This window comes from Heterodontus francisci, chromosome 36 (genome assembly GCF_036365525.1).
Source record: "Heterodontus francisci isolate sHetFra1 chromosome 36, sHetFra1.hap1, whole genome shotgun sequence".
Classification (NCBI taxonomy): Eukaryota; Metazoa; Chordata; class Chondrichthyes; order Heterodontiformes; family Heterodontidae; genus Heterodontus; species Heterodontus francisci.
The window spans coordinates 37,587,038-37,612,817 of NC_090406.1; the positions used below are offsets into that span (position 1 = coordinate 37,587,038).

General features: G+C 45.0%; 1 protein-coding gene across 1 annotated transcript; it reads right to left on the minus strand.

Annotated features, from left to right (window-relative positions):
* Positions 1–247: 247 nt before the first annotated feature.
* Positions 248–19,839, minus strand: yju2 (YJU2 splicing factor homolog). The gene is made up of 8 exons (XM_068016565.1): positions 19,755–19,839; positions 18,160–18,260; positions 10,932–11,076; positions 8,178–8,312; positions 6,806–6,987; positions 5,679–5,805; positions 4,401–4,578; positions 248–1,166 (listed from the first exon to the last, which is right to left on the minus strand). Exons 1-8 carry the CDS (start codon positions 19,776–19,778, stop codon positions 1,018–1,020), a joined length of 1,041 nt encoding a protein of 346 aa, XP_067872666.1. The 5' UTR covers positions 19,779–19,839; the 3' UTR covers positions 248–1,017.
* Between the last annotated feature and the right edge of the window lie 5,941 nt (positions 19,840–25,780).

The following is a 25,780-nucleotide window of genomic DNA, read 5'->3' on the forward strand; positions in this document are numbered from 1 at the left end:
TCCTACAATGCGACAAATTTTATACTGAAAAGACCTATTACAGCATCACCTACAGGAGTAACAGCTACTTATAAATTTTCAATGAAGCACATACCCTATGCATTGGATTTAATATGTAGATATTTCAATATTACATATTTACATGTTTATTACATATTTCACAGGTCATAATCATATATATATATATATATATATATATATATAAATATATATAAAAACAACATAAATTAACTTTTGCACCATCAAAACAGGAAAAAAACCTTTATTTTAGGTTAGTAAATACAGCACTTTATATATATTTTATATATATAATTAAAAATATAACATCTCAACAAAATATGCACAAGAGAAAATGCACAGTTGGGTTGAAATTCCATTTTGTTTTAAATGTGGGAGATTACCTGTAACCTGAATTCTGTTTGGATAGCCCATCAACAATGTGGGGGTGGGGGCGGTCAAGCAAGGTGGAAGGGAGAGGTCCGCAGGATTTAAAATGAGATTAAAGTCAGAAAGCTCTTCAGGTATAGTGACCTTCTGCATTAGGGAACAGGATCAAAAATCCCAGGAATCATTTACCGTGACAAGGGGACAGCAACATTTTTCTAGATGTATGAGCTTAGACAGGCGACTGGCATTCGAACAGATAGATTCACTTACACTGGCACAGGTGTGACGATCAATGGCCTAAGTCAGTTCTGGAATTCCTGTATCATGAAGCAAGCAGCCGTCTTCACCTGTATCCATGTTGAGAGATTGTGGAAACTTGTGATTTGTTTAAAAAAACAGAGCATTCTCCCATTTGTTATTGTTAACTAAGGAATTTCAACCCTCACTATGTGAAAAAGGGATCATTGGACCTTAGGGAAAGATTCAGATGTAACTCCATTTTTAAACCAACAGAGGTAATTCCCACACCTGCAACTATTTACAGGAGTACAGACAAAAACCCTCAAGTTATTAGTTAGAATTGTCCATCTCTTGAAACAACTGCACTGTCGGCTGAAGTGATCACAATGCTTAATCGCTGTTGCTTCCTTCGCTGTCAGAGTATGCCCCCAGAAGGCTCAAGGAGGAATTGCAGGCTGCTGATGCTTGCTGTGCTTGTGAGCATGGCACCGATAACACTACTGAAGCAGGCGATGGCACAGAATTCCAATCACTGGGACCTAGTACATGAAAATAAAAATGTAGCACACTTATTTAAGAGTCAAAGATTTGTTAAGTGACTTGCCTGAGTAACTCTTCTGGTGTACAAATTGATCTCTGTCTCTTGATGACACTAATAAGTTTGATAAAGTGCACACATTTGTGTACCTGTCCCAGATTGGCAGTTCCAGTAGTCACAGCTAAGTGGCAGCATTCTCACCAATAGTTCAGAAAACTGGGATAAAGTCCCACTTCAGTACATGAAGATATAACCGAGGCTGGCATTCCAAAGCAATATGGAGCAAGGGCTGCACTGCCAGAGATGCTGATGTTAAAATGCAACCCCTGTTGCCCCTTTACGTGGGCAGAAAAGATCCAATGGAATTATACAAGAACCCTACATTCTTCTTTCAAATCAACATCACTTAAAAATTAAATGGGCACTCATTATTGGGATCTTCTGCACACAATGGCTATCAGCTTTAACTAATATTATTGAATTCAAAAGTTATTTGTTAAATGTAAAGAACTTTTGTACGGCCTAAGGATGCAGTAAACATTACATAACTGCAAGTTCTTTCTCCTTTTGATAGACAAAGGTTTCTCTCCACCCCCCCACCTCTTCTGATTCATGCTGGGGTATAGTTTCATGGATTCCTAGTACCCTGTTGTACCCCACCCTCTCGTGTGATTAAGCTACTTTACCATGAGGGCATCACACCACAGCCCAATTCCATCCTCATGCCCGCATTTGCACAGGATCCTTTAACAGCAGGGGATCAGCGTAGTGATCAGGAGGAATCCCAGTGGACACTTTAATTCCACCCCCTCCCCCACTTCTCCTCTATAGGCCCATCAGCACTTAGGACATCGTAGGTGCTGCTACTCCAGCCGAGATCACCCAACACAGCACAGGTAGAGACTTGAGCAGTGGAAGAAATGCGAACCTTTCTCATGCCTGTATTTCTTCAGCCTTTATTTTTGAGGTGGGAGCAGCTTTACAAAAATTGACAGCTTGTAAGAATATGAACTATGTTCCAATTCATTTATCCGTACACATGTATCAATCAAGTGTATTTTGAAATCTTGCTGCCATATTTTATACACCATATTTTTATACATTAGTATTTTATACACTCCAGTTATACATCCTAGTAGTCACATGGACTAGTTTTAGTTTTGTACTAATCTTGAGATTATGTACATTCTTGCGTTTTGTCATGGTTGAAAACATTATTCACCCCTAATAATTTCATTTATAAGACAATATAAGAAGTGTAGACACTTTCCTGAAAACCATGTTCAGATTCCTGGAAATCACGTGGTTCCTTGAATTTTAGTGATAAGGTAGGATTCCTAGAAACCACATGACCCTAATTCCTGTAAAACACAGGATCCCTTAGAGGACAAAGGAACTGTACTGCCCTAGCTGTCTGTCACTTTAAGAAACCAATAAGAAAGTGACCACATGCACGAGACCAATCAAAAGAACTGGGGAGGGTCATTCAGTTGGGGGGTGTAAACCTACAGCAAAGGGTTAAATGTTAATGCACAGTAGCTTTGGCACACAGATTTACTAGGGAAGAAGTGAAGAAAGGAAAACAAGTAGTAAGAGGCCAGAACCAGGGTCATCTGTGTCCAACTGCGGGACGTAAAGACCATGCGCGACTTGTAAACTATCACCTGGCTATTATGTAAAACTTTGTTACTTAATAAATCCATTAATTGTTGCATCAAAGCTATTGTCTGCAATTGTTTTGGCTTGCCCAAGAACCCCAAGTAAGGTTCAGAACTGCTCTGAATCTTAAGCTGATTAAAAAGACTTGCATTCTATAAAGCATCTTTCACAACCTCAAGATGTTCCAAAATGCTTCACAGCCAATTAAATACTTTTGAAGTGTAGTCACTGTTGGATTGTAGGAAAACGATAGCCAAGTCGTGCACAGCAAGCTCCCACAAACAAGCAATAAGATAATGACCAAATAATATTTTAGTGATGTTGGCTGAGGGATAAATATAGACAGACACCAGGGAAAACTCCTTTGCTTTCCTTTGAATATGGCCTGGGATCTTTTGTGTCCATCTGAGAGGGGGACACCGGAACTTGGTTTAATGTCACATCCGAAGGACGGCACCTCTGACAGTGCAGCATTAGGGTGTCAGCCTAGATTTGTCCTCAAGTCTCTCGGGTGGGTCCTGAATCCATGACCTTCTGACTTTGAGTGAGAGAGCTACCTACTGAGGTTCCTCAGCATATCAAATGTCATAGGCATGAAGACTGTCAGGGTATACAGTAAATGGCAGAACCCTTAGGTGTATTATACAGTAAATGGCAGAAACCTTAGGAGTATTGACAGGCAGAGAGATCTGGGCGTACAGGTCCACAGGTCACTGAAAGTGGCAACGCAGGTGGATAAGGTAGTCAAGAAGACATACGGCATGCTTGCCTTCATCGGTCGGGACAGAGTATAAAATTTGGCAAGTCATGCTGCAGCTGTACAGAACTTTAGTTAGGCCACAATTAGAATACTGCGTGCAATTCTGGTCACCACAGTACCAGAAGGATGTGGAGGCTTTGGAGAGGGTACAGAAGAGGTTTACCAGGATGTAGCCTGGTCTGGAGGGCATTAGCTATGAGGAGAGGTTGGATAAATTCGGATTGTTTTCATTGGAACGACGGAGGTGGAGGGGCGACATGATAGAGGTTTACAAAGTTATGAGTGGCATGGACAGAGTGGATAGTCAGAAGCTTTTTCCCAGGGTGGAAGAGTCAGTTACTAGGGAACATAGGTTTAAGATGCGAGGGGCAAAGTTTAGAGGGGATGTGCGAGGCAAGTTCTTTACACAGAGGGTGGTGAGTGTCTGGAACTTGCTGCCGGGGGAGGTGGTGGAAGCAGGTACGATAGCGACGTTTAAGAGGCATCTTGACAAATACATGAATAGGACGGGAATAGAGGGATACGGTCCCCGGAAGTGCAGAAGGTTTTAGTTTAGACAGGCATCAAGATCGGCGCAGGCTTGGAGGGCCGAATGGCCTGTTCCTGTGCTGTACTGTTCTTTGGTTGTGCGGCATTAAAGATCAGACACATTCTTCAACATCAAAATCAAGGGAGGGCTATTGATGGGTATATTCACTGGTGAGCCATACAGTACCTGCAGATTAAATTAACCACAGGACTTTCGTAATAAACCACATGCTCAATTCTGTGTAAAATGGAAAAAAAAATTCTCTATATCTTGCACCCAATACTCACCATTGCTTGTCAGACAGTCCTTCTGTATACTGGCTCCTTTCACAAGGTTCGATGAATCTGCTTTCTTGGTCTGTGTTTTCTTCACCACCAACCCAGAGAGATGAGGATTTCCATTGAGCTTTCCTACACTCCTCTCCCAACGTTCCGGCCTCAGTTTCTTACTCTGATGATCAGTATTCTGTTGCAAAGAAACACAAATTTAAACTACAACGAGAAATAAAAAGGACAATGACAAATACCGTATTAACTTGCACATGGGCTGCAACTTCTCAAAGCCAAAAAAATGGTTTTGTTAGTGGTGCAGCCTGTGCACACTTCAACATATCAAGTGCAGTGCTGGTAACATGAGCAAGCCCTCTACTCTGCTGCTCCTTTGCTGGACTAATCAGGAATTTACAGGTTAGACAATTTCAGTTTTAGTGATGTTGCTTGAGGGACAAACAATTGGCCAAGACGAAAGTTTGATGAAAGGTTATCAACCTGAAACATTAACTCTGTATCCCTCTCCACAGATGCTGCCGTTGAGTATTTCCAGTATTTATTTCAGCCTTCTGGTACTTGCTCATGTCACCATCATTCACATGTGTGCTTTGATGGCGAGTGTTGGCAGGCTACTCTAACACAACTAAATGTAACCCTGCCCTTACTCCTGTGTGCATACTTCCAGTTGGGATTTCTGGATGCCAATCAGGAATAGGAACGATGACTGATTGTTTTCTTTCTCTAACCAAGGGGTCCTGAGGCCAGTCACAGCCACTCTACACGTGCCATGGCTGAGAGCGCAAACAGGAGATGGACCTAGGAGTTGCTCAGTCTGGCTCAGCCACACACTGTAAGTTCGGCATTATCTAATCATTATGTGCATTCAGAGAGCCGCAACTGTCACATGGAGCTGAGTAAATCGTCGGATTATTCAATTGTTACTTGAAACCTGTATCATTCTAGAAATAAATCTCTGGAAGCAGCGCAGGGTCATAAGGCTAGTCTCGGAGGTCAGAGGAGCGCGTCATATATGTAAAGACGTTGTTCATCCTTAAAAGGTGATGACTGAGAGAAGACCTCACAGAGGTAATTTAGAAACTGTTTGAAAAGGTAAATCCACTTCAAAGCAAGCCGCAACAACAGCATAAAGGGTCAAATTGGGAAAACTGGAGATTTTTTCCTGGATGTCCTGAGCCAAGATGGGCTGAATGGTCTTCCTGACATGTATTTGCCTGTGAAAATGCATGAAGTCCATTTCTTAGTTTTCAAACACTTGAAAAGGAATCAGACTCCTACCTCATTGAGTATATCTGTGGGCTTGCGAGGGACTTGTGATTTCAGTTTGCAAGGTGGTTTAAAAGGCTCCTCGTCAGAGTCCGAGTCTTCTAGAATTCTCTTTACATGGGCACTTTCCAGCATGGACCTTTCAGGATAGAAACACATGAGAAAAATCTACACAGGAACCTATCCCTGGCAAGTAAACTCTCCACAGAGAAACTTACCAATACGTATGCTTGGTTGGGAAAGGGACGAGGAAGAGAAGGCAGGGTCGAAGGGGAAGAGGAGAGTGTGGAGAAACCAAAATTTTGACTGGGTCCAGGGCTTCCAAATCTCAGGAAACAACATAGTAGCAAAGCATGCAGTGTAATTAGTTGCAAAGGCCTCAAGGAGAGAGATCTCAAGCTTGTTCTAAATACTATCCCATTGTTTCTTAATTTTCAGATTTACTCAAATGCTGATGAATGGCTTCTGTTTGCACTGTAGGGAAAGCAGGGACACAGTGTGACTGCAGCACTTCAGTTCTACTGGAACACACCAGTATAATACACTAGGCGTTGTAATAGAGGAACCAGAACATGAAACCCACACAAACCAGCAGCTGGTGCTAAATCATTGTGTGGATGTTACTGATATAGATCACCAGGTTTTAAAAAAGTAATCTCTCCAAGAAGGTTGTATGTTGCATTTTAAAGTAATGGAAGAAAAACCTGATCGAGAACTCTTTGGAAGTAGAAAGAAAATAATGGCTGTCGTCCTTTTCTCTCCTGCATCTCAAACTAGGGCATCATTCCATCCCGGTACTTTGTGGAAATAGCCGTTCCTTGTGTGTATCTAGACAGCAAGTGTTGGTAGGCTATTCCATTGTGAAGGGCATCACATCCGAGCCCAGTTCTATTGCAAATTCTAAAAGAAAAACAGCTGAATCGTGATTGGAAAGTGAACCTTGATTTATTTTCCCCGACTCTCTAGTTCAGCCTTAGGGGACTGACCCTAACTAGAATACTCCTACCACCACTCTGACTGTGGCCACCTAACTCAGCAAGAAGTTTTCCTCCGAATCCTTTCTTCTTTTTAGTGTCTTAATGCTCGTGGCCATCAATTCTCGAAATGGAATAATTCTGCATTTTGAGAGTTTAACCTACTTCATCTCTCGCTCATCATCCTCTTCCTGCTGTCGTTTCAGGTCTTCCTCATATTTCTGATATTCCTGTAACATGCCCTCGAAGTCCACATTAGCCTGTCGCTGGTTCAACTCCTTCAGCTCCTGCAGGTTTTCCAAGACTTCCATTTCCATCTTGGAGTCTTTAGTCCTGTTCTCCAGAACCTTTAAAAAGGATAAACATACAGAAGACTATGAGTACTGGGATCACTGAAAGCCTGCAGCTACCAAGTTGCACAGACCCAGAAGGAGTCATCTGCTCTCCCTAATATATGTTGATCTCTCAATGTGTACAATTGAGCTGCTACAACGGAATAGTCAGTCAACCAGGTTCCTCGCTCCTGAACACTATCCAATGACCTCTACAGGATAGTGTGTACATGATGCTGAATGATTGGTTCGCCAGCCTTACTCCATCGATGGTGAGTATAGGAGATTAAGAATGATCTAATTGAGGTTAAGATGACTGAAGGATTTGATAGGGTAGAGAGAGAAAAACTATTTTCTCTGGTGGAAGAAAGAAATACTTGCAATTATATAACACCATTGTTAGGAGTCCAAAATGAAGCGACATTAAATTTAGATCTGAGTCATTCAGGGATGATGTCAGGAAGAACTCCTTCACACAAAGTGTAGTGAAAATCTGGAACTCCCTCCCCCAAAAGCTGTTGAGGCTAGGGTAATTGAAAAATGAGATAGCTAGATTTTTGTTAGGCAAGGATATTAAGGGTTACAGAACCAAGGTAGGTAGATGGAGTTAAGCTGTAGATCAGCAATAATCTAACTGAACAGGCTCGAGGGGCCTACAGTAGTGGTCTACACTAGTTCCTAAACATATCTGGTATATGTCCTCATTGCTGTGCCTCAAGCAGAAAAGGCCCGCCAGCCAAGTCCATGTTGGTGTTTGCCCTTCACGCAAACAAATAATTCTAATCATCACATGCGTCCTGGCCCACCCACCTCCCCCCACAACCCCCACCTCAGCAGCCTTTATCATATCCCTTCAACTCCTTTAGCACTTCACCCTGAACAATAAAACCTTCACATGGTGACTGGATTGTTACAAAATCTGCTTGAAAAGTAGGGCAACTATTTACAACATGCATTCCTTTCAAATCTTCATCCAAGAGAAACTTTAACTGCAAAATTTTAATTTGGTTCTAAAACCCCCACCCAGTCTGCGCACACTGAACCATGATAACCCACTGAGATCAGCACATGAGGTAGAAAGGAATAAAAGGATATGTTGATAAGGTGAGATGAAGGGTGGGAGGAGGCCCATGTGGATCATAAACACTGGGATGGGTCTGCTGGGCAGAATGGCCCACCTCTGTGCAGTAAATAGTTAGCAATACCTTCATCGGGTTGTTCAGTTCTTCATCCTCTCGCTCTTTCTGAATCTGTTTCTCCTGTTCCTCCAGCAGCTTCTCCGCTTGGAAGTTCCGCGTCGCTCCGTGCTCCATCACATAGTCTGTGTTCTCAGGGTCAGTCTACAAAGTTAGACAGCAGCAATGAATAAATGGGCATCTGTCAAGCAAAATTCATATCCCTGGTCAACAGGAAGAGAATCCTGCGAAGAGCATTTTTAAAAAAACTTTTTCTGAAGGTATTAGGTAGTACTGAATGTAAACACTAGATGGTAAAAAAAATAAGCCGTACAGCACAGGGAGATTGCAGGCTTGAACCCTGGGATCTGCAGATATAGTCAGTTATTTATGGCACAGGAGGTAGTAATTCAGCCCATCGAGTCCATGCCAACTCTCCACGGAGCTAGTTAGTCAGTCCCAAGGGCACTATTAATGTTCCTACAAATAGCCTCAGTACACCCCGGCTTTAATGCTGTCGATAGTTGAACAATGACATTTACCATCAAGGCTTACACCAGAAGATAGTTAACTTGGGGAATTAGCCTTTTTTTAAAATTAATTTTCATGCAGTGGGCATCGCTAGCTAAGGCTGGTATTTACTGCCCATCCCTAATTACACTTAAGTAGCTTGCTAGGCCATATTGCAGTGAGACTGGAGTCACACATAGGCCAGACTGGGTAATGACAACAGGTTTCCTTCCCTAAAGGATGTTAGTGAGCCAGTTGGGTTTTCAAGGCAGCTGTATGATCACTTTTACTGAAAATTGAATTCAGTTTTTCAAACTGCCATGTTGGGATTTGAACTCCCATTCTCTGGATTCAGCCAGGCCTCTAGATTACTAATGTAGTAACACCATCGTTACACTACCAGCTACTCATCCTACTTCAATGTTGCTTAATTCAAATTATCTGATAATTCAATTTTCTTTAGCATTAAATTCCCACTTTGCTGTATTATTGACACGGCTTAATAAAAGTTAATAGATGATTCAAATGTTTCTTAGCGCAAAACAATGACTGAATTATCAAGAGTAGACTGCAGGTTTCTGCAAAACCACACTGTAGGAGTTAACACCTCATTGACAGGATGGCTTTCCTTTTCTGGGATTTCGGAGAGAACTTCTGTTATCTTTAGGTCCCCTTTTCTTTTGTCTTCTGGGCATGACACTACAGGAGCTGAGGGTTGGCACAAGGCTTGCTCCAAACCCACAATGGTCCTTGCATCTGGCACTGCCAAATATTTATGGACCATCCATCTGTGACTCAAGTCCAATTAAGATCCATCCTCCACTTTCCCCACACCTGCCAATGTTTGGAATTCACACAGAACATTTAAACTTGTAGACAGTGATACTGACATGCCCTGCAAGTGAATAGCGAGTTTGGAAATGCAGCTCTCTCAGGGTTTCCCCCCCATCTGCCCCCTACAAGACTCTACAACATCCTAAAGGAGCTCAGATCAAAGCCAAAGCTGCACGTATCTCTCTCCCGTGATACTGGTGGTAATAGCACCAAACATTGAGCTGAAAAAAACTCACACCATCACCCCCATCACGCTTGCCCCTGCTCTCCAAAGTCCCAGTTTCCTTGTACATTAGAAGCCACTAAACAACTGCAGCTTTGGATACAGAATTTAATTAGCTTAAGTATTGTCTAGTTAACAGCTAGCTAGACACACTGTACAAGCTGAAATCCAGGAGGATCAAGAGGATGTAATAGCTGATCCTTTCTGGTTGTGCAGAAGAAATTTGCTTTCAGGGTCAAAATATATGAGTGCGCAACATTTTTCTTGACCAGGCTGTTCTCATCAAGCAGCCAGTTCAGGTAAAGTACAAGCTAGACACAGAGTGAGACTCCCTCTACACTGACTCACCAATCACTCCCAGTTTAGGTAAGGTATGGACTAGATTCAGGGTAAAGCTCCCTCTAATCATCTCCAACAATGTGCCTTAATCTTCATCTCAGCATTGTAAAGCCTAGTGCACAAGTACAATATTTACCACTTCCCACAATCAGCCATCCTTGTCCATTCACTGGATAAATATACATCCAGTGTGATACTGAGTTGAATCTCCGTTAAATCACATAATTACAGCCAGAGAGCAGTTTGAATGCTGCCACTGGCCTCGTCACCTTGTAGGAGGGAATGAAAACCAATCAGCCAGGTGTTTCTGCTCCTGATTACCCAATGACTCACACTGGCACATGACTAGCACAGGATCAGAAATAAAAACAGAAAATGCTGGTCAAGCAGCATCTGTAGAAAGAGACAGAGTAAACGTTTTAGATCCGTTCTGATGAGGGATCACAAACCTGAAAGGTTATTTGTTTCTCTCTCCACAAATGCTGTCCGACTTGCTGAGCAGTTTTTTTTATTTCAGATCTCCAACATCTGCAATATTTTGCCTTTGTATTCGTACAGGATCAGACTCGGCCGTGATATGCATTAGCAGTCAAATATTCTGACAACTCCTGCTATCTAGGCTCATGTGAAGAAGTGCCACCGAAATGAGGCATTTTATGGTCTTTATCTGTGGATACATATTCCAGCCAGAATCAATGCCAGCAGGGGAGGAGGGGAGAAGATGGCGGGTGGGGGCAGGGATAATATGGCACAACATTCACTGTTGTCTTTGAGAAAGTTACATCCCCAACTGTCCTGGTTGAAGTAACCCAGTGCAGATATAAGCTGTGGTGAGGGAACCATACATGAATGAAGTGAAGGAACATGGTAATATTTACTTTAAATGTGATTTCTGCCAGACACCTGGTACACTTGATGTAGAAGCGGAAGATGGGCAGTCCCAGGTAGACTTCATTCTGTACAGTTTCCTTTCGTGCGTTGAACTTCTTGCCTTTGTATATGTACTCTCCACATGTCTTACACCTGGCGTAACACAAGAACACATGAAAATGACAAACAAGAAAATACCCACTGATCTATCTAGTCGATCCCATACAGTTGTGATGCACCATGCATCACGATACAGACACCAAGAGCCATGTAATCTCCTGGGAGTGGTGAAAAATCAGATAAAAACACAGGTCAGTTTGGGAAAATCTGGAAAATTCTTCCCCAAACCCTGTAGGCAATCAAAACTATTCCCAGAGACCACGCTGGCCAAGATTTATGTTACAGGATACCTAACTCTTGCACAAGGTGATCTTCACCCAACGACAAACAGGTCCAGCTTTCTCTTAAAGGAATAGTGAATCAGCTTTCACCACGAGCAGGCAACCTATTCCACAGCTCCACTACTCTCTGGGAAAAGAATAACCTAACATCCAATCTAATTTTGCCCTTACATATCTTGTAATCTTGACCCCGGTCCTCCTCATCTAATCCAGTTGAAATAACTGGTCTACTTAAACACAATCCTGTCACTTCATTATTTGATAAACCTCAATCAAACTGCCCCAGAGTCTATGCTTTTTAAAACACAAACAGTTAAATTCCTTCCTGTTGTGAAAAGTAATTTTCTTGCATTTAATGAAAGAAGCAAATCTGCAGAAATATTATTAACCCTTCAGACACCAAACAGGTGACATCTCATTGCCGAGCCAACCATCACTGCCAAGCGATCTTGTCAAGAGGCTGCAGTGTCTGATATCGAGCATGGAACAAATCTGGGGTTTGACCTGGGCATTTCAATAGTGTGGGCTGGTCAGAGTATAATATACTGGCCCTTGATTGGTTGGAAAAAAACAACTGTTGGAAGTCTTTTTAGCCAATCAGCAGCTAATGTTTGGCAGTGGGATCCCTGTTCCAGAAAAGTCAGGCCCCTGGAGGTAGTGGGAAACAGGTGCAATCACAAGCTCCATCACAAAATATAATTAAATAGGCATGAATGTCATTAATAATAGTAGTTATTTCATGTCTCATTACGTTAAAGTGCAGTGCCTGCTGTTATGGCAGTAAATGTGGCAGCTATCCCGCATCAGCAAGGTGTAAACAGCAAATGAGATGAATGACAACGTGAATCTGATTTTTGTGTTAGTTGAGGGTAGAATGTTGGCCAGGATAGTGGGGGAGCTCCTTGCTCTTCTGTAAATAATGCCAAGGATATTTTACATTTACCTGTGTGGGTAGAAGGGGCCTCAGGTTTACATGGCGATTCACCCATGGAATCCATTCTGATTTAGATTATAATCTCCAGATTATGCATTTATAATTGGAATAAGCTCCCTAGGAAGCTCCCTTGCTGTTCAACTCTATCCATGGCCATCTGCTCCCATCCCTAACGTTTTCTCCCCCAATCTGCCCTCTTAAACTGTTTAAATTCCCCTGGCTCTTTAAATCAGTTCATTTTAGCCCTATCTAAAAGTTAACAGTTAGTTTAGTGTATGTTACCTGGGCCCACTGCCCTCCCCCAGCCACACCTGCTCTTTGTTTTCTCAATGAAATTGATCCGGATGAAACTGACGAGCACAGCTGCCGATACTTTAATCTCCGATCCTGCTGTCTTCACAGTCCAGAGTGTCTGCAGCCACGGCGTGCGGTAAGTCCATTGAGGTGAAGAAGGAGCTGCGGGACCCGAGAGAAGTCCTGTGAAAAGGTGCCCCGAACACCCAAAACATCCACGAACGGCCCCCCCGGCCGCAACTTCAAAGCGCCCGCGGGAGATGGCTCGGAGAGCATCTGCAGCGCACTGTCGGCAATGCTGCATGCCTTTATTTAAACCACTGCAAAAAAAAAAACCCTTAGCAAATGTAATCACCTCTAAGTCTGCCAAATGATGCTTCACCTCCCGAAGGACGTGGATGAGCTTTCCGGACGTCGATGGTGGGCACTGAGGAAATGGCTTATTACCTGCACCAGATTCCACCCCCCCCCTCCCCCCCCCTTTACCCCCCTTCCACCCCCCCCACCCCCGTCCCCTTCCCTGCTCCACCCTCTCAGCTCACCCCCTCACAACCCCGTCCCAGCCCGCCCCCCCCTCGCACCATCTTCACCCCGCACCCCCTTCCCCTGCACCCCCCCCCACCCCCTCCCTCTACCCCTCCCCCTTGCATCCCCTCCTCCCACCGGCACCATCCTACACCTGTGTAGGGGCCCCAACAACCCCACTGCCTTGTGGGCGTCTCGGGAGAGACCAAGGCTAAGGGAGTAAACCCTAACAGAAAATCCGGAGCGGAACCCCGTAGGCGGTCATGTGTCACCTTTGGCATGTTTCCGGCAGTTCCTGCAGCCATACTGGTGCCAAACGTCGTGTCCTGCACTCCTTTGGACCCCACCAGAAAGGCCGAGAGGGGGGTTTTGACGACTGGGCAACTCTCAACCTCCATAAATTTGCCCAGGCATGCGCCATGGAGAGGTCACTCCATAGTTGCCTCACAGCGACTGAAACAACACGGAAGGCAGCAGTTACGGGTTATAAGTCCAGATAAATTGGCGTAGAAACTGGGCGCCACGGGTTGCCTTTGTCGGTGGGAGAGGTCATTGCACCTCACTGGACAGCTACCGCCCGCCTCAAACCGGGCAGCCCCCGGTCAATAAGGTTCTGTCCCGCCACAGTCTGCCTGCTTCAATGGGTGCTTGGAGCTCAGGGTCATTGCCCGAAAGGTGGACTGATACACCGCACCAAACAACATGAAAAAAGGAAAGAAGGTACCAGCCCTTCGCTTTGCAAGCTGGAACGTCAGAACTATGTGTCCTGGCCTGTCGGAAGACCTTACACAAATCAACGATTCTCGGAAGACCGCCATCATTAACAACGAGCTCAGTAGACTCAATGTGGACATTGCAGCACTTCAGGAGACTCGCCTCCCCGCGAGTGGCTCTCTAGCAGAGCAAGACTACACCTTCTTCTGGCAGGGCAGGGATCCTGAAGAACCAAGACAGCATGGAGTGGGCTTCGCCATCAGAAACTCCTTGCTCAGCATGATAGAGCCTCCCTCAAATGGCTCGGAACGCATACTGTCCATCCGACTGCTCACCACCTCTGGTCCAGTACACCTACTCAGCATCTATGCTCCAACACTCTGTTCCGCACCTGAAGCTAAAGACCAGTTCTATGAACAACTCCATAACATCATTAGCAGCATCCCCAACACCGAACACCTATTCCTGCTGGGGGACTTTAATGCCAGGGTTGGGGCCGACCATGACTCATGGCCCTCCTGCCTTGGGCGCTATGGCGTTGGAAGGATGAATGAGAACGGACAGAGACTGCTTGAGTTGTGTACCTATCATAACCTCTGCATCACCAACTCGTTCTTTCACACTAAACCCTGTCACCAGGTTTCATGGAGGCACCCAAGATCACGTCGTTGGCACCAGCTAGACCTCATTGTCACAAGGCGAGCCGCCTTAAACAGTGTTCAAATCACACGCAGCTTCCACAGTGCGGACTGCGACACCGACCACTCCCTGGTGTGCAGCAAGGTTAGACTCAGACCAAAGAAGTTGCATCATTCCAAGCAGAAGGGCCACCCGCGCATCAACACGAGCAGAATTTCTCACCCACAGCTGTTACAAAAATTTCTAAATTCACTTGTAACAGCCCTTCAAAACACTCCCACAGGGGATGCTGAGACCAAATGGGCCCACATCAGAGACGCCATCTATGAGTCAGCTTTGACCACCTACGGCAAAAGTGCGAAGAGAAATGCAGACTGGTTTCAATCTCATAATGAAGAGCTGGAACCTGTCATAGCCGCTAAGCGCATTGCACTTTTGAACTACAAGAAAGCCCCCAGCGATTTAACATCCGCAGCACTTAAAGCAGCCAGAAGTACTGCACAAAGAACAGCTAGGCGTTGCGCAAACGACTACTGGCAACACCTATGCAGTCATATTCAGCTGGCCTCAGACACCGGAAACATCAGAGGAATGTATGATGGCATGAAGAGAGCTCTTGGGCCAACCATCAAGAAGATCACCCCCCTCAAATCTAAATCGGGGGACATAATCACTGACCAACGCAAACAGATGGACCGCTGGGTTGAGCACTACCTAGAACTGTACTCCAGGGAGAATGCTGTCACTGAGACTGCCCTCAATGCAGCCCAGCCTCTACCAGTCATGGATGAGCTGGACATACAGCCAACCAAATCGGAACTCAGTGATGCCATTGATTCCCTAGCCAGCGGAAAAGCCCCTGGGAAGGACAGCATTACCCCTGAAATAATCAAGAGTGCCAAGCCTGCTATACTCTCAGCACTACATGAACTGCTATGCCTGTGCTGGGACGAGGGAGCAGTACCCCAGGACATGCGCGATGCCAATATCATCACCCTCTATAAAAACAAAGGTGACCGCGGTGACTGCAACAACTACCGTGGAATCTCCCTGCTCAGCATAGTGGGGAAAGTCTTTGCTCGAGTCGCTCTGAACAGGCTCCAGAAGCTGGCCGAGCGCGTCTACCCTGAGGCACAGTGTGGCTTTCGTGCAGAGAGATCGACTATTGACATGCTGTTCTCCCTTCGTCAGATACAGGAGAAATGCCGTGAACAACAGATGCCCCTCTACATTGCTTTCATTGATCTCACCAAAGCCTTTGACCTCGTCAGCAGACGTGGTCTCTTCAGACTACTAGAAAAGATCGGATGTCCACCAAAGCTACTAAGTATCATCACTTCATTCCATGACAATATGAAAGGCACAATTCAACATGGTGGCTCCTCATCAGAGCCCTTTCCTATCCTGAGTGGTGTGAAACAGGGCTGTGTTCTCGCACCCACACTTTTTGGGATTTTCTTCTCCCTGCTGCTTTCACATGCGTTCAAATCCTCTGAAGAAGGAATTTTCCTCCACACAAGATCAGGGGGCAGGTTGTTCAACCTTGCCCGTCTAAGAGCGAAGTCCAAAGTACGGAAAGTCCTCATCAGAGAACTCCTCTTTGCTGACGATGCTGCTTTAACATCTCACACTGAAGAATGCCTGCAGAGTCTCATCGACAGGTTTGCGTCTGCCTGCAATGAATTTGGCCTAACCATCAGCCTCAAGAAAACGAACATCATGGGGCAGGATGTCAGAAATGCTCCATCCATCAATATTGGCGACCACGCTCTGGAAGTGGTTCAAGAGTTCACCTACCTAGGCTCAACTATCACCAGTAACCTGTCTCTAGATGCAGAAATCAACAAGCGCATGGGTAAGGCTTCCACTGCTATGTCCAGACTGGCCAAGAGAGTGTGGGAAAATGGCGCACTGACACGGAACACAAAAGTCCGAGTGTATCAGGCCTGTGTCCTCAGTACCTTGCTCTACGGCAGCGAGGCCTGGACAACGTATGCCAGCCAAGAGCGACGTCTCAATTCATTCCATCTTCGCTGCCTTCGGAGAATACTTGGCATCAGGTGGCAGGACTATATCTCCAACACAGAAGTCCTTGAAGCGGCCAACACCCCCAGCTTATACACACTACTGAGTCAGCGGCGCTTGAGATGGCTTGGCCATGTGAGCCGCATGGAAGATGGCAGGATCCCCAAAGACACATTGTACAGCGAGCTCGCCACTGGTATCAGACCCACCGGCCGTCCATGTCTCCGTTATAAAGACGTCTGCAAACGCGACATGAAATCGTGTGACATTGATCACAAGTCGTGGGAGTCAGTTGCCAGCATTCGCCAGAGCTGGCGGGCAGCCATAAAGACAGGGCTAAATTGTGGCGAGTCGAAGAGACTTAGTAGTTGGCAGGAAAAAAGACAGAGGCGCAAGGGGAGAGCCAACTGTGCAACAGCCCCAACAAACAAATTTCTCTGCAGCACCTGTGGAAGAGCCTGTCACTCCAGAATTGGCCTTTATAGCCACTCCAGGCGCTGCTTCACAAACCACTGACCACCTCCAGGCGCGTATCCATTGTCTCTCGAGATAAGGAGGCCCAAAAGAAATTGGAATGTGTAGCTCTGTCTAGCACTGTGATACTTTAAAAATTGCTTCTCTCTGGCAGAGATTCTTTGTTGCCTTTATGAGGAATAGAATATACAAAGGGTCTGTGTTTGACACTCAAGTACAAAGGGGAATGCGAAGAGAAAGGTCGGTCTGACTTTGTTTACGCCGTCTATAAGAAGCCCCTCATCAAGCCCGAGGTTGGCTGTGATGAGTTAGATTGCCAGTGATGAGGGAAAGCACCAATGTTATTATTGATGGCTAAACTATCAATGATAAGTTTTGTTTTCAAAAGCTAGTTGGGTGCACAAAGTCAGGATTACCATTTCCTGCTTAAAGCAGATGGCGAGTGTTACTGTCAGTTGATATGGTACAGGATCACTCTCCTGCTTTTAGGCTTTTGTATTGATTTTGGAGGACAGGTGTACATTTAGGTGCAGTGCAGGCTGGGAACAAACATGACTACTGCTGACAATTGCTTCAATTGACATGTAAATGACAAGTCTGAAATAAGATAGTGGGAAGGCACTTAGAACCGTGCATTGCTTCATCAAAAACTCTGTTTGATGCATGCTGAAAAGCACCCAATCCAGAGGTCGTGGTTAGGTGACAGCAAGCTTGGGTTTGAAAAGTCTGTTGATTGTAGAGGGAAAGAAATACTAAGGGAGATGAAGAGTTCCATAGCTTTTAAATAACAGAAGATAAAAGCATTTATATATCACCCCATCACATCTCTCTGCAACCTCTCAAAGCATTGAATTACTTTGAAGTGCAGTGACTGTTATGTAGCTGAAAGAATGAATAATTGTGAGAAGAAAGAACTGGGTCAAAGAGTGGAGAAATTGAAAGCTGGGGAGGGAGAGGCCAGATACCTGACTAAAATCTCTCCTCAGAGTGAGAGAATTAAAATAGAGTCTGGCAACCACCTCAGGATACTGGGACAGATTGTGGGACACAATATCTGAGTGGAGACATTACATCAGGCAATCAGCCCCGATTGTTAATTATATGCTTCATTTTCCATTATTAAAGACTCTCACTAATCACACTGATGTAGTTGCAAACATGTTTTTGGAAGCAGAAAATGAGTTATAAACTGGTTAGCAGATGAAATGTTGATAAGCTGCTAGTACCTACCTCATGTTGAAAGGTGCCATTAATCGGACCACATACTGTCGATCTTTGGGTAGTTTGAGTTTTGGAATCTTTGACGGATCAAAGTCCGGTGGGTAGTATTTCTGGGGAAAAGAAGAGAAAAACACTAAATGGGGAACATTTCAGGAACGAAACTGTTCCCAATTTTTTTTGTATGCTCAACAAGGTAACGGATGTTAGAACCCAGTGACAGCATCAAGCCTCCACTCTGTCCAAATCTCAGAACAGCATCCCCACATTACCATTCCCATCCTTTTGGCCTGTCTGAGTGACTCTGCCAATTAGTACCAAATTAATTGCAGTTTTGTGCAGTAGGTCAACATATATTAGGAACTGGACTGAGACTGCCTAAACTTATTCCACTTCCAGCCAGTAGACATTTATTGGTTTGGACTGGATTTGAGCTCAGATTCCAGAGGTGAAATGACCGTATCTAATCCACAGCACCAGCTAGTTAGCCTTGCATATGAATTTTGAACCTTGGCTATTCACTGGCAAGGGCAATAACTAGATTTGTCAAACTCAATTCAGTAGTAAAGTTCAACCACAGTGCAGGTTATATGTTACCACGAGCACAAATAGATCTTGTCATTAGTTTGAAATAGTTTATAGACAAGCCAAACAGGCCAAAATGTCTCAGTTCTGATCTCAAATATGTGGTGTGTTATTGACTGGGTCTGCAGCACAGTGCCTCAGCAACCTTTACTGTAAGTATGTGTAGGTGAAGTCAAAATAATGCCCCCTGTCCCACTGGGCAAATACTTGACAGATTTCACCAGAATTACTGAACATAATGGGTCATCCATTTATGACTAAAATGAGAAGTTTCTTTGCTCAGATGGCTGTGAATCTTTGAAATGCTCTACCCCACAGGAGATTGATTCACAGCCATTAAGTATTTTCCAGACAGAATATTGTGCATTGAAGGGAATCAAGAGATACGGGGATAGCGTGGAAAAGTGGAATTGATATAAAAGATCAACCATGACCTTATTGAATGGAGCAGTAAACTCAAGGGATCATTTGACTGCAATGTCTGTACTTCCAGAACAACCAAGCACACACAAATGCAAACCCTGTTACTGAATGTAAGTATCTGCAATTAGAAAGAACTGACATTTATACAGCCTCTTACATGAAGCACTTTCGAAAATGTAGTCACTGTTGTTACGTAGGGAATTAGGCCATAACAAAGTAAATAAACAACAAATGCGATGAATGATCATTTATTCTGTTTTGGCACTAATAATTCAGGGAGTAAGAGTGACCAAGAGAACTCCTGACACTTCTTATACTGATTAGAGCTTTAACGGGTCTTGGGCTGAAAGATAACTCAGCAGTCCCTCAGTACTGGACTACCAGCCAGGATTAGGTGCTCAAGTCCTGGAGCCAGACTTGATTCTTCATACACCGAGGCCGAGCGATAACAGCTGAGCTCAAAGGAGCTGCTGAGACTCAAGCCCGGGTTACCGAGCCCAGAGAGGGGCAAGCGCCTATTTTATACCCGAAGGCTCAGGCCTCTCTCGGTCTCGCCCCGCAAGGAGCGGCAATAAAATCCCTTTAGAATCGCCACTTACATTCAACACCTTCCGCTCCGACATCTTTCAACAGCTCCCAGCCACCCGCTCTGCTTCAACCAAACCGCAGCATCAAACCCCGCCTCCGCCCAGCGCCCATTGGATAACATCACGGCCTTTTCCCGTTCACGGGTTTTCTATTGGTTCAAATTCCTGTCAATCAACCGCGCCGCCCGCCATCAGGTGAGGTTGTGTCCGGAAACCGCAGTAATTCTATGCCCGACTGGACAACGGCAGTTCGGTTTTCCGTTCCGGTCTCTAATGATTAAGGACAATTGCTGAGGTGGAAACATTGGCCTCGACATTTTCCCCCCACCACGACAGGATCGGGGCTGAAAATGTCAAGGGCTGAATTTTACCCTAACTGTCTCAGCAGTGGCCACCTCTTCTGGTTGTGGTATTGAGGCTTCAAATCTGCCAACCCTCTGATTGGGTTGGCACCATCAGGAACCTGCCCACTATCCTTAGTTGTAAAATCACCGCTGCCACAAAGTGCGGGCTCAGGAACTGCTTTTTGAACCGAGCAAAGCTCCTTCAACAGCACCTTCCAAAACCATGACCTCTACCACCTAGAAAGACAAAGGCAGCAGTTGCATGGGAACACTACCACTTGCAAGTTCCCCTCCAGCCACACACCATCCTAACTTGGAACTATATCGCTGTTCCTTCACTATCGCTGGATCAAAATCCTGGAACTCCCTTCCTAACAGCACTGTTGGTGTACCTAAACCCCACATGGACTGCAGCGGTTAAAGAAGGCAGCTCACCACCACCTTCTCATGGGCAATTAGGGATGGGTAATAAATGCTGGCCTAGCCAGCGACGCTCACATCCCCATAAAAAAATGAATTTAAAAAAATTGGGGTCTGAAGCCTGCTGTAAAACTCAGCCCCAAATGTACAGAACCCACTCAATCTGTCTGAGCTCGCTGGCAGTTTTGCGACAGCCATTATTGGGGCATCTGATGTCCCGCCATGCAGAGGAATGTGTTTCTTAACATATTTAAACCAGACTCCTCTAATGTCATTTGGAGCACATATTGAAATTAACTGACACAGCTTAGGCTTCATGAAGGTTGGGAAGGTACCAGGGAAATGAGAGCAAGATTGTTCGCCCCTTTATTCGGGCGGTTAATGGTCAAAAGGTCTGATGTTAGTAAAGGTTCAGTGCTCACAGGTACTTTCTCAGTTCCCTGTGGGACACAACTTGGTGAGAATACTTGGTGTGAAAGAGTTATTTCGATAGTTTTGAAGCTGCTCTGGCTGGAACTGAGGAAGATTAGGAGAATGAGGATCAACTCAGCAAGGAGTGTGCTGTGGATGGAGCTGCAGGTGGCCAGGAGATAAGGGAATGATAGAGGGGACGAGCTTGCTGAAGGCCCTAGTCCTCTAACAGGCCTGACAGACAGAGGCTTAGTTTCTTTGACCTTTTGGAGGAGCAGTGCTTCCAAATGCTGAGATTGTCAGGTCAGGTGGTCGCAGGCACAGGCAGTCTCCAAGTGAGAGTCTTGCAGTCGGCTGCACATAAATACATAGGTAAGTGACAGATGGATTGTTTGCTAGGTCTGAGGGATGTCTAAACTTCCCCTGGAATGCCAATAGCCAGAATGACCAGGCACTGGGATTTGCATCATTCGCTGGCTTCCCATAGATGCAAGTCATCGATTGGATACATGTGGCCATCAGAGCACCGCACCCCCCCCCCCCCAATCTGCCACCAATCCCCACAACCAACCAGGAGCATTTTTCCACCACAATGGATTTCAGTCCATCAATACGCAGCTAGGGTGAAACTACAAAAAAGGTTCATTCAGGGCTGCACCAGATTTTCTGCTTTCACATTGCAGCAGTCCAACATCCCTACCATGTGCTGACCTGGAATGATACAGGGTAGCTGCTAAGTGACAAGTAATACTCCTTCCAAACCTGGCTGATGACAAAACTGAGGAACCCCAACAATGAGCCCCAGGAGCATTACAACATGAGCCACGTGGTAACCAGATGTGTCATTGAGCAAGTCACCAACATCCCGAAGTTGTGCTTTAGGACAAGTCTGAAGGCACCTTTCAGTATCCCCCAGTGAGGATCTCCAGGGTAGTCAAGGTGTTCTGTTTTCCATACAACATGGCACAGCAGTGAGAACTAGAGATGCAGGAGGAAAAAGCCACATCGGGCTACTCATCTGGTGAGGATTCCAATGGCAAGGAGGAAGATGAGAAAAGAAAAAGAAAGACCTGCATTTATATTGTGTCTTTCACAACCTCAGGACCAACCCAAAATGTTTTACAGCTAATGAAGTACTTTTGAAGCATAGTCACTGTTGAAGGAACTATGGGATGTTCATTGTAAGGTCAGCTGATCACATTGCTGCTCAAGATGCCAGAAGAACATAGGAAATAGGAGCAGGAGTCGGCCATACTGCCCCTGGAGCCTGCTCCACCAGTCAATAAGATCATAGCTGAACTCCTATATCAACTCCATTTTGCCCAACCTGTACCCATATCCCTTGAAACATGGCAGTACAGTGTCACATATTGTACACATTGAAGTCAGCTGTGACATAGCAGTAAAGACCCTCAAACATATCTGGAGACAACATTGGGGGTGAAAAAATTCAAAGCTCTCAAAATGTTTTTGTGTGAACAAATTATGAGTGCCTGATTTCATTGAAGTGACCAGATAGAGACCTGGGAGCTGAAGGACGAGGGCTGTGAAGGAGAAGTCTGTTAACTCAATCTTGTCAGTTATGAAAAAAAACATTAGCACTCCTAATTTGGAGAAGTTGCTGAGAAATGAAAAAGGAGGAAAAGTGTCAGATAATTTGAGAATAATTTTTAGTGTAATATTGCTTGTTTTTAAACATTTGCTTTATTTAAATTTCAGGAGCAGTCATCTTGGATGCTGGTGCTGAAAGAGACTTGAAATTAGCATTTCACCCGAAATTAGCATTTCACCCGAGATGATTTCTTCCCAAATCCATCCACTTTTATTTGAAATGAAAACAAGAAATGCTGGAACCACTCAGCAGATCTGGCAGCATCTGTGAAAAGAGAAGCAGAGTTAACGTTTTGGGTCAGTGACCCTTATTTGAAGGCTGGGCAGTACAGAAGAAATGGCTTCACAGCCCCAGGCTGCTTCACTTGTCCAAACACAGCTGGCGATTGGAGCAACAGTGGATGCAATGGTGATTTCTCACTGTGGCATTTAATCTACCAACATGGTTTCTATGGTTCTATGGTTCAGTGGCAACTGGGGAATTAATTTACTCAGAATCATATAACTTACTGTTTTTTAAAATTAATTTCAAATTATTAGGAAATTATTCATCTTAATTAATAAAATGATTCTTGATTCTCAGTTTTGATGGTTGGTTATTTCATAACATTTTGTTATTTCGACTTTTAAATTTATCAGCAGTGATTCCTGGGGGATCCATCCACAGGCACCAGAGGCTGGCTTGTCTTCAAGTGGAAGTCTAGATACCAGCAATGGCTGTTTCAATACGGCCACAGGAAATATTTACATTATTGGGAATTACACACCTCAATGTTCAGCCCGTCAACTAGCCTCTGGTCTCACTCTCGTGGACATTAGTTCATTGTTAATTTCACTCAACCAACATCAACTTTATCAATCTTCAAATTTAATTTTTGTCTTTTCTATGTGTTGTCTCCTCTCTCCTCCCTGTGCATTTTAAAACACAGCTATCTTGATCTAGCATGTTAACATGCTGCCTATGTAACTCAGTTTCCCCGTTTCCATCCATGTGAGTGTTTTGGCTGCCAGTCTGGACTGGAGCCCATCATGTCTATTTCTTCTTTTATCTCCCATTTTTCCTCTTTTCTCTCTGCCCCTCCTGCCACCTTGCCTCCTTTCTTTTCTATGTCCCCGGGAACCTACCCTTTTAAAGCCAATTCTTCAGCATTCATTGATTTCCCCACTTTCCTGTTGCAGTCCCAGGCTTGACTCCCTCTTAAATAATACTACAGCTTCCCTCTGTGCTTCTCTTGGCATCCTCCAAAAAGCCCAGTGAGGCACAGGTCTCTCCCTCCGAATGAGCAGCAACCCAAATTGCCCCATTCTACTCTCTCCCTGTCCTGTGTGCCTGCCAGGGACTAATCTTGCCAAACTCTTTCCAGTCTGTCTTATCGCTCCCAGCTCTGACCCTGTGGACTCTGCTGCTGTATCGCCTATCACTGCCCCTCTCTACATCTCCCTCCAGAATGTATGTTCACTTGTGAACAAGGCACTTGCCATCCATGAGCTTATTGTGGATGATCTCATTGACATCATGGCCTTAACTGAGACATGGCTGAGGGGTGATGACACCTTCCCCTTAATGAAGCTTCCCTCCCTCCAGCTACACTTTCCATCATTGTCCCATTCAAACTGTGGTGGTAGTGGTGTAGCTCTTATCTGTAAATCACACTTTGACCTGTATCCTTATTCCTCTGGCAACATCACCTCCTTTGAGCATCTCACCTTGATCCACCTCTCACGCCTCTCATTTAAAAACTTTGATCTGTACTAAAGGCCTGCTACCCAACCCGAACCCAATGGGACCCAACGACATGTGTCAGGTTCGGGTCGGGTCGGGTCAGTTTGCACTTGCGGGTCTGGCATTCGGGCTCGGGTCAGGCCGGGTCGGACACGCTCTATCACAGCTAAGTGAAAAACGGAAGGTAAGTTAAATGATGGTTGGGTTGGGTCAGGTCAGGCGCGGGAAAAAAATGGAAGGATTTGGGCCGGGTCGGGCTCGGGTCAGATGTGGTTCTGTCGGGCTCGGGTCGGGTTTTTTTTTTGCAGACCCGAGCAGGCCTTTAATCTGTACCACCCACCCAAATATCAGACGTTTCACTGCTTTCCTCCCTCAGCCTTTGCACCAAGCAACTTCTCATTCTCAGTAATTTCAACCTCCATATCAACTGTTCTTGCTCTCTCTCCTCTCAGTTCACTGCCCTCATTTCCTCCCTCAACCATCATATAAACTTTCCTACCCATAGGCATAGCCACTCCCATGATCTTGTTATCTCACATGGCTTTACTACTCTCATCGTTACTGTCACTGATAAGGCAATCTCTGATCATATCCTTGTATTACTCCTCATCCATATTCCCTTTCTCCATCCTGTAGCATGAGGGCCTGTAAGGATTAATGTTTGAGATAGATAAATCCCTTCCACTGTAATGATGATGAAGTAATAGTCGCATGGGTATTAGGCTGAGAAGAAGCTAGAAGCAGGGTGAGGTTTTGCTGGCTAGACAGACTTGTGGAGAGTGTAAATAATACAATAAATGAGTTATTCTTTAGCCCTACAAAGAACCTGAGACTTCTTTAGACAACAGTCGCTCTAGAGTGGCACAGTGGCGCAGTGGTTAGCACCGCAGCCTCACAGCTCCAGCGACCTGGGTTCGGTTCTGGGTACTGCCTGTGTGGAGTTTGCAAATTCTTCCTGTGACCGCGTGGGTTTCTGCCAAGTGCTCCGGTTTCTTCCCACAGTCAAAGACTTGCAGGTTGATAGGTAAATTGGCCATTGTAAATTGCTCCTAGTGTAGGTAGGTGGTAGGAGAATGGTGGGGATGTGGTAGGGAATATGGGGATTAATGTAGGATTACTATAAATGGGTGGTTGTTGGTTGGCACAGACTCGGTGGGCTGAAGGGTCTGTTTCAGTGCTATATCAATAAATAAATGCACTACAACATGGTGGCAGTGGTAAATAACCAAAAAATTTAAAGAAAAATACTTGCTGGTACAGTAGAGCCTGAAGACAGAAAACTGCTTACCTGCAGAACAGGCTATGAAGTACTCTGGAGCTGCTCTGACACAGATGGTTGGGGAGTGAGTGCACAGAAATACAGGCTGCATCACAGAAGCATGTTGGACTGCAAGACGAATCCAGCGATCGCGAGTCACAGTATTGATGGTTGGGGATCGGGTAAGAGGCCTTTTGAAAGGTTGAAGTAATTTTCTAATGGCATTGTGCACAATGGCTGAATGCGAGAGCGAAAAGTGGAAAACCCCTGA

Bases quoted from the DNA above. Each gene is read 5' to 3' on its own strand.
- yju2 (XM_068016565.1), bottom strand. From the start codon at position 19,778: ATGTCGGAGCGGAAGGTGTTGAAT. The intron at 18,261-19,754 runs GTAAGTGGCGAT...TCTTTTCCCCAG, and splicing joins CGGAGCGGAAGGTGTTGAAT to AAATACTACCCACCGGACTT. The intron at 6,988-8,177 runs GTATTGCTAACT...TCCTTTTTAAAG, and splicing joins AACTGAACAACCCGATGAAG to GTTCTGGAGAACAGGACTAA.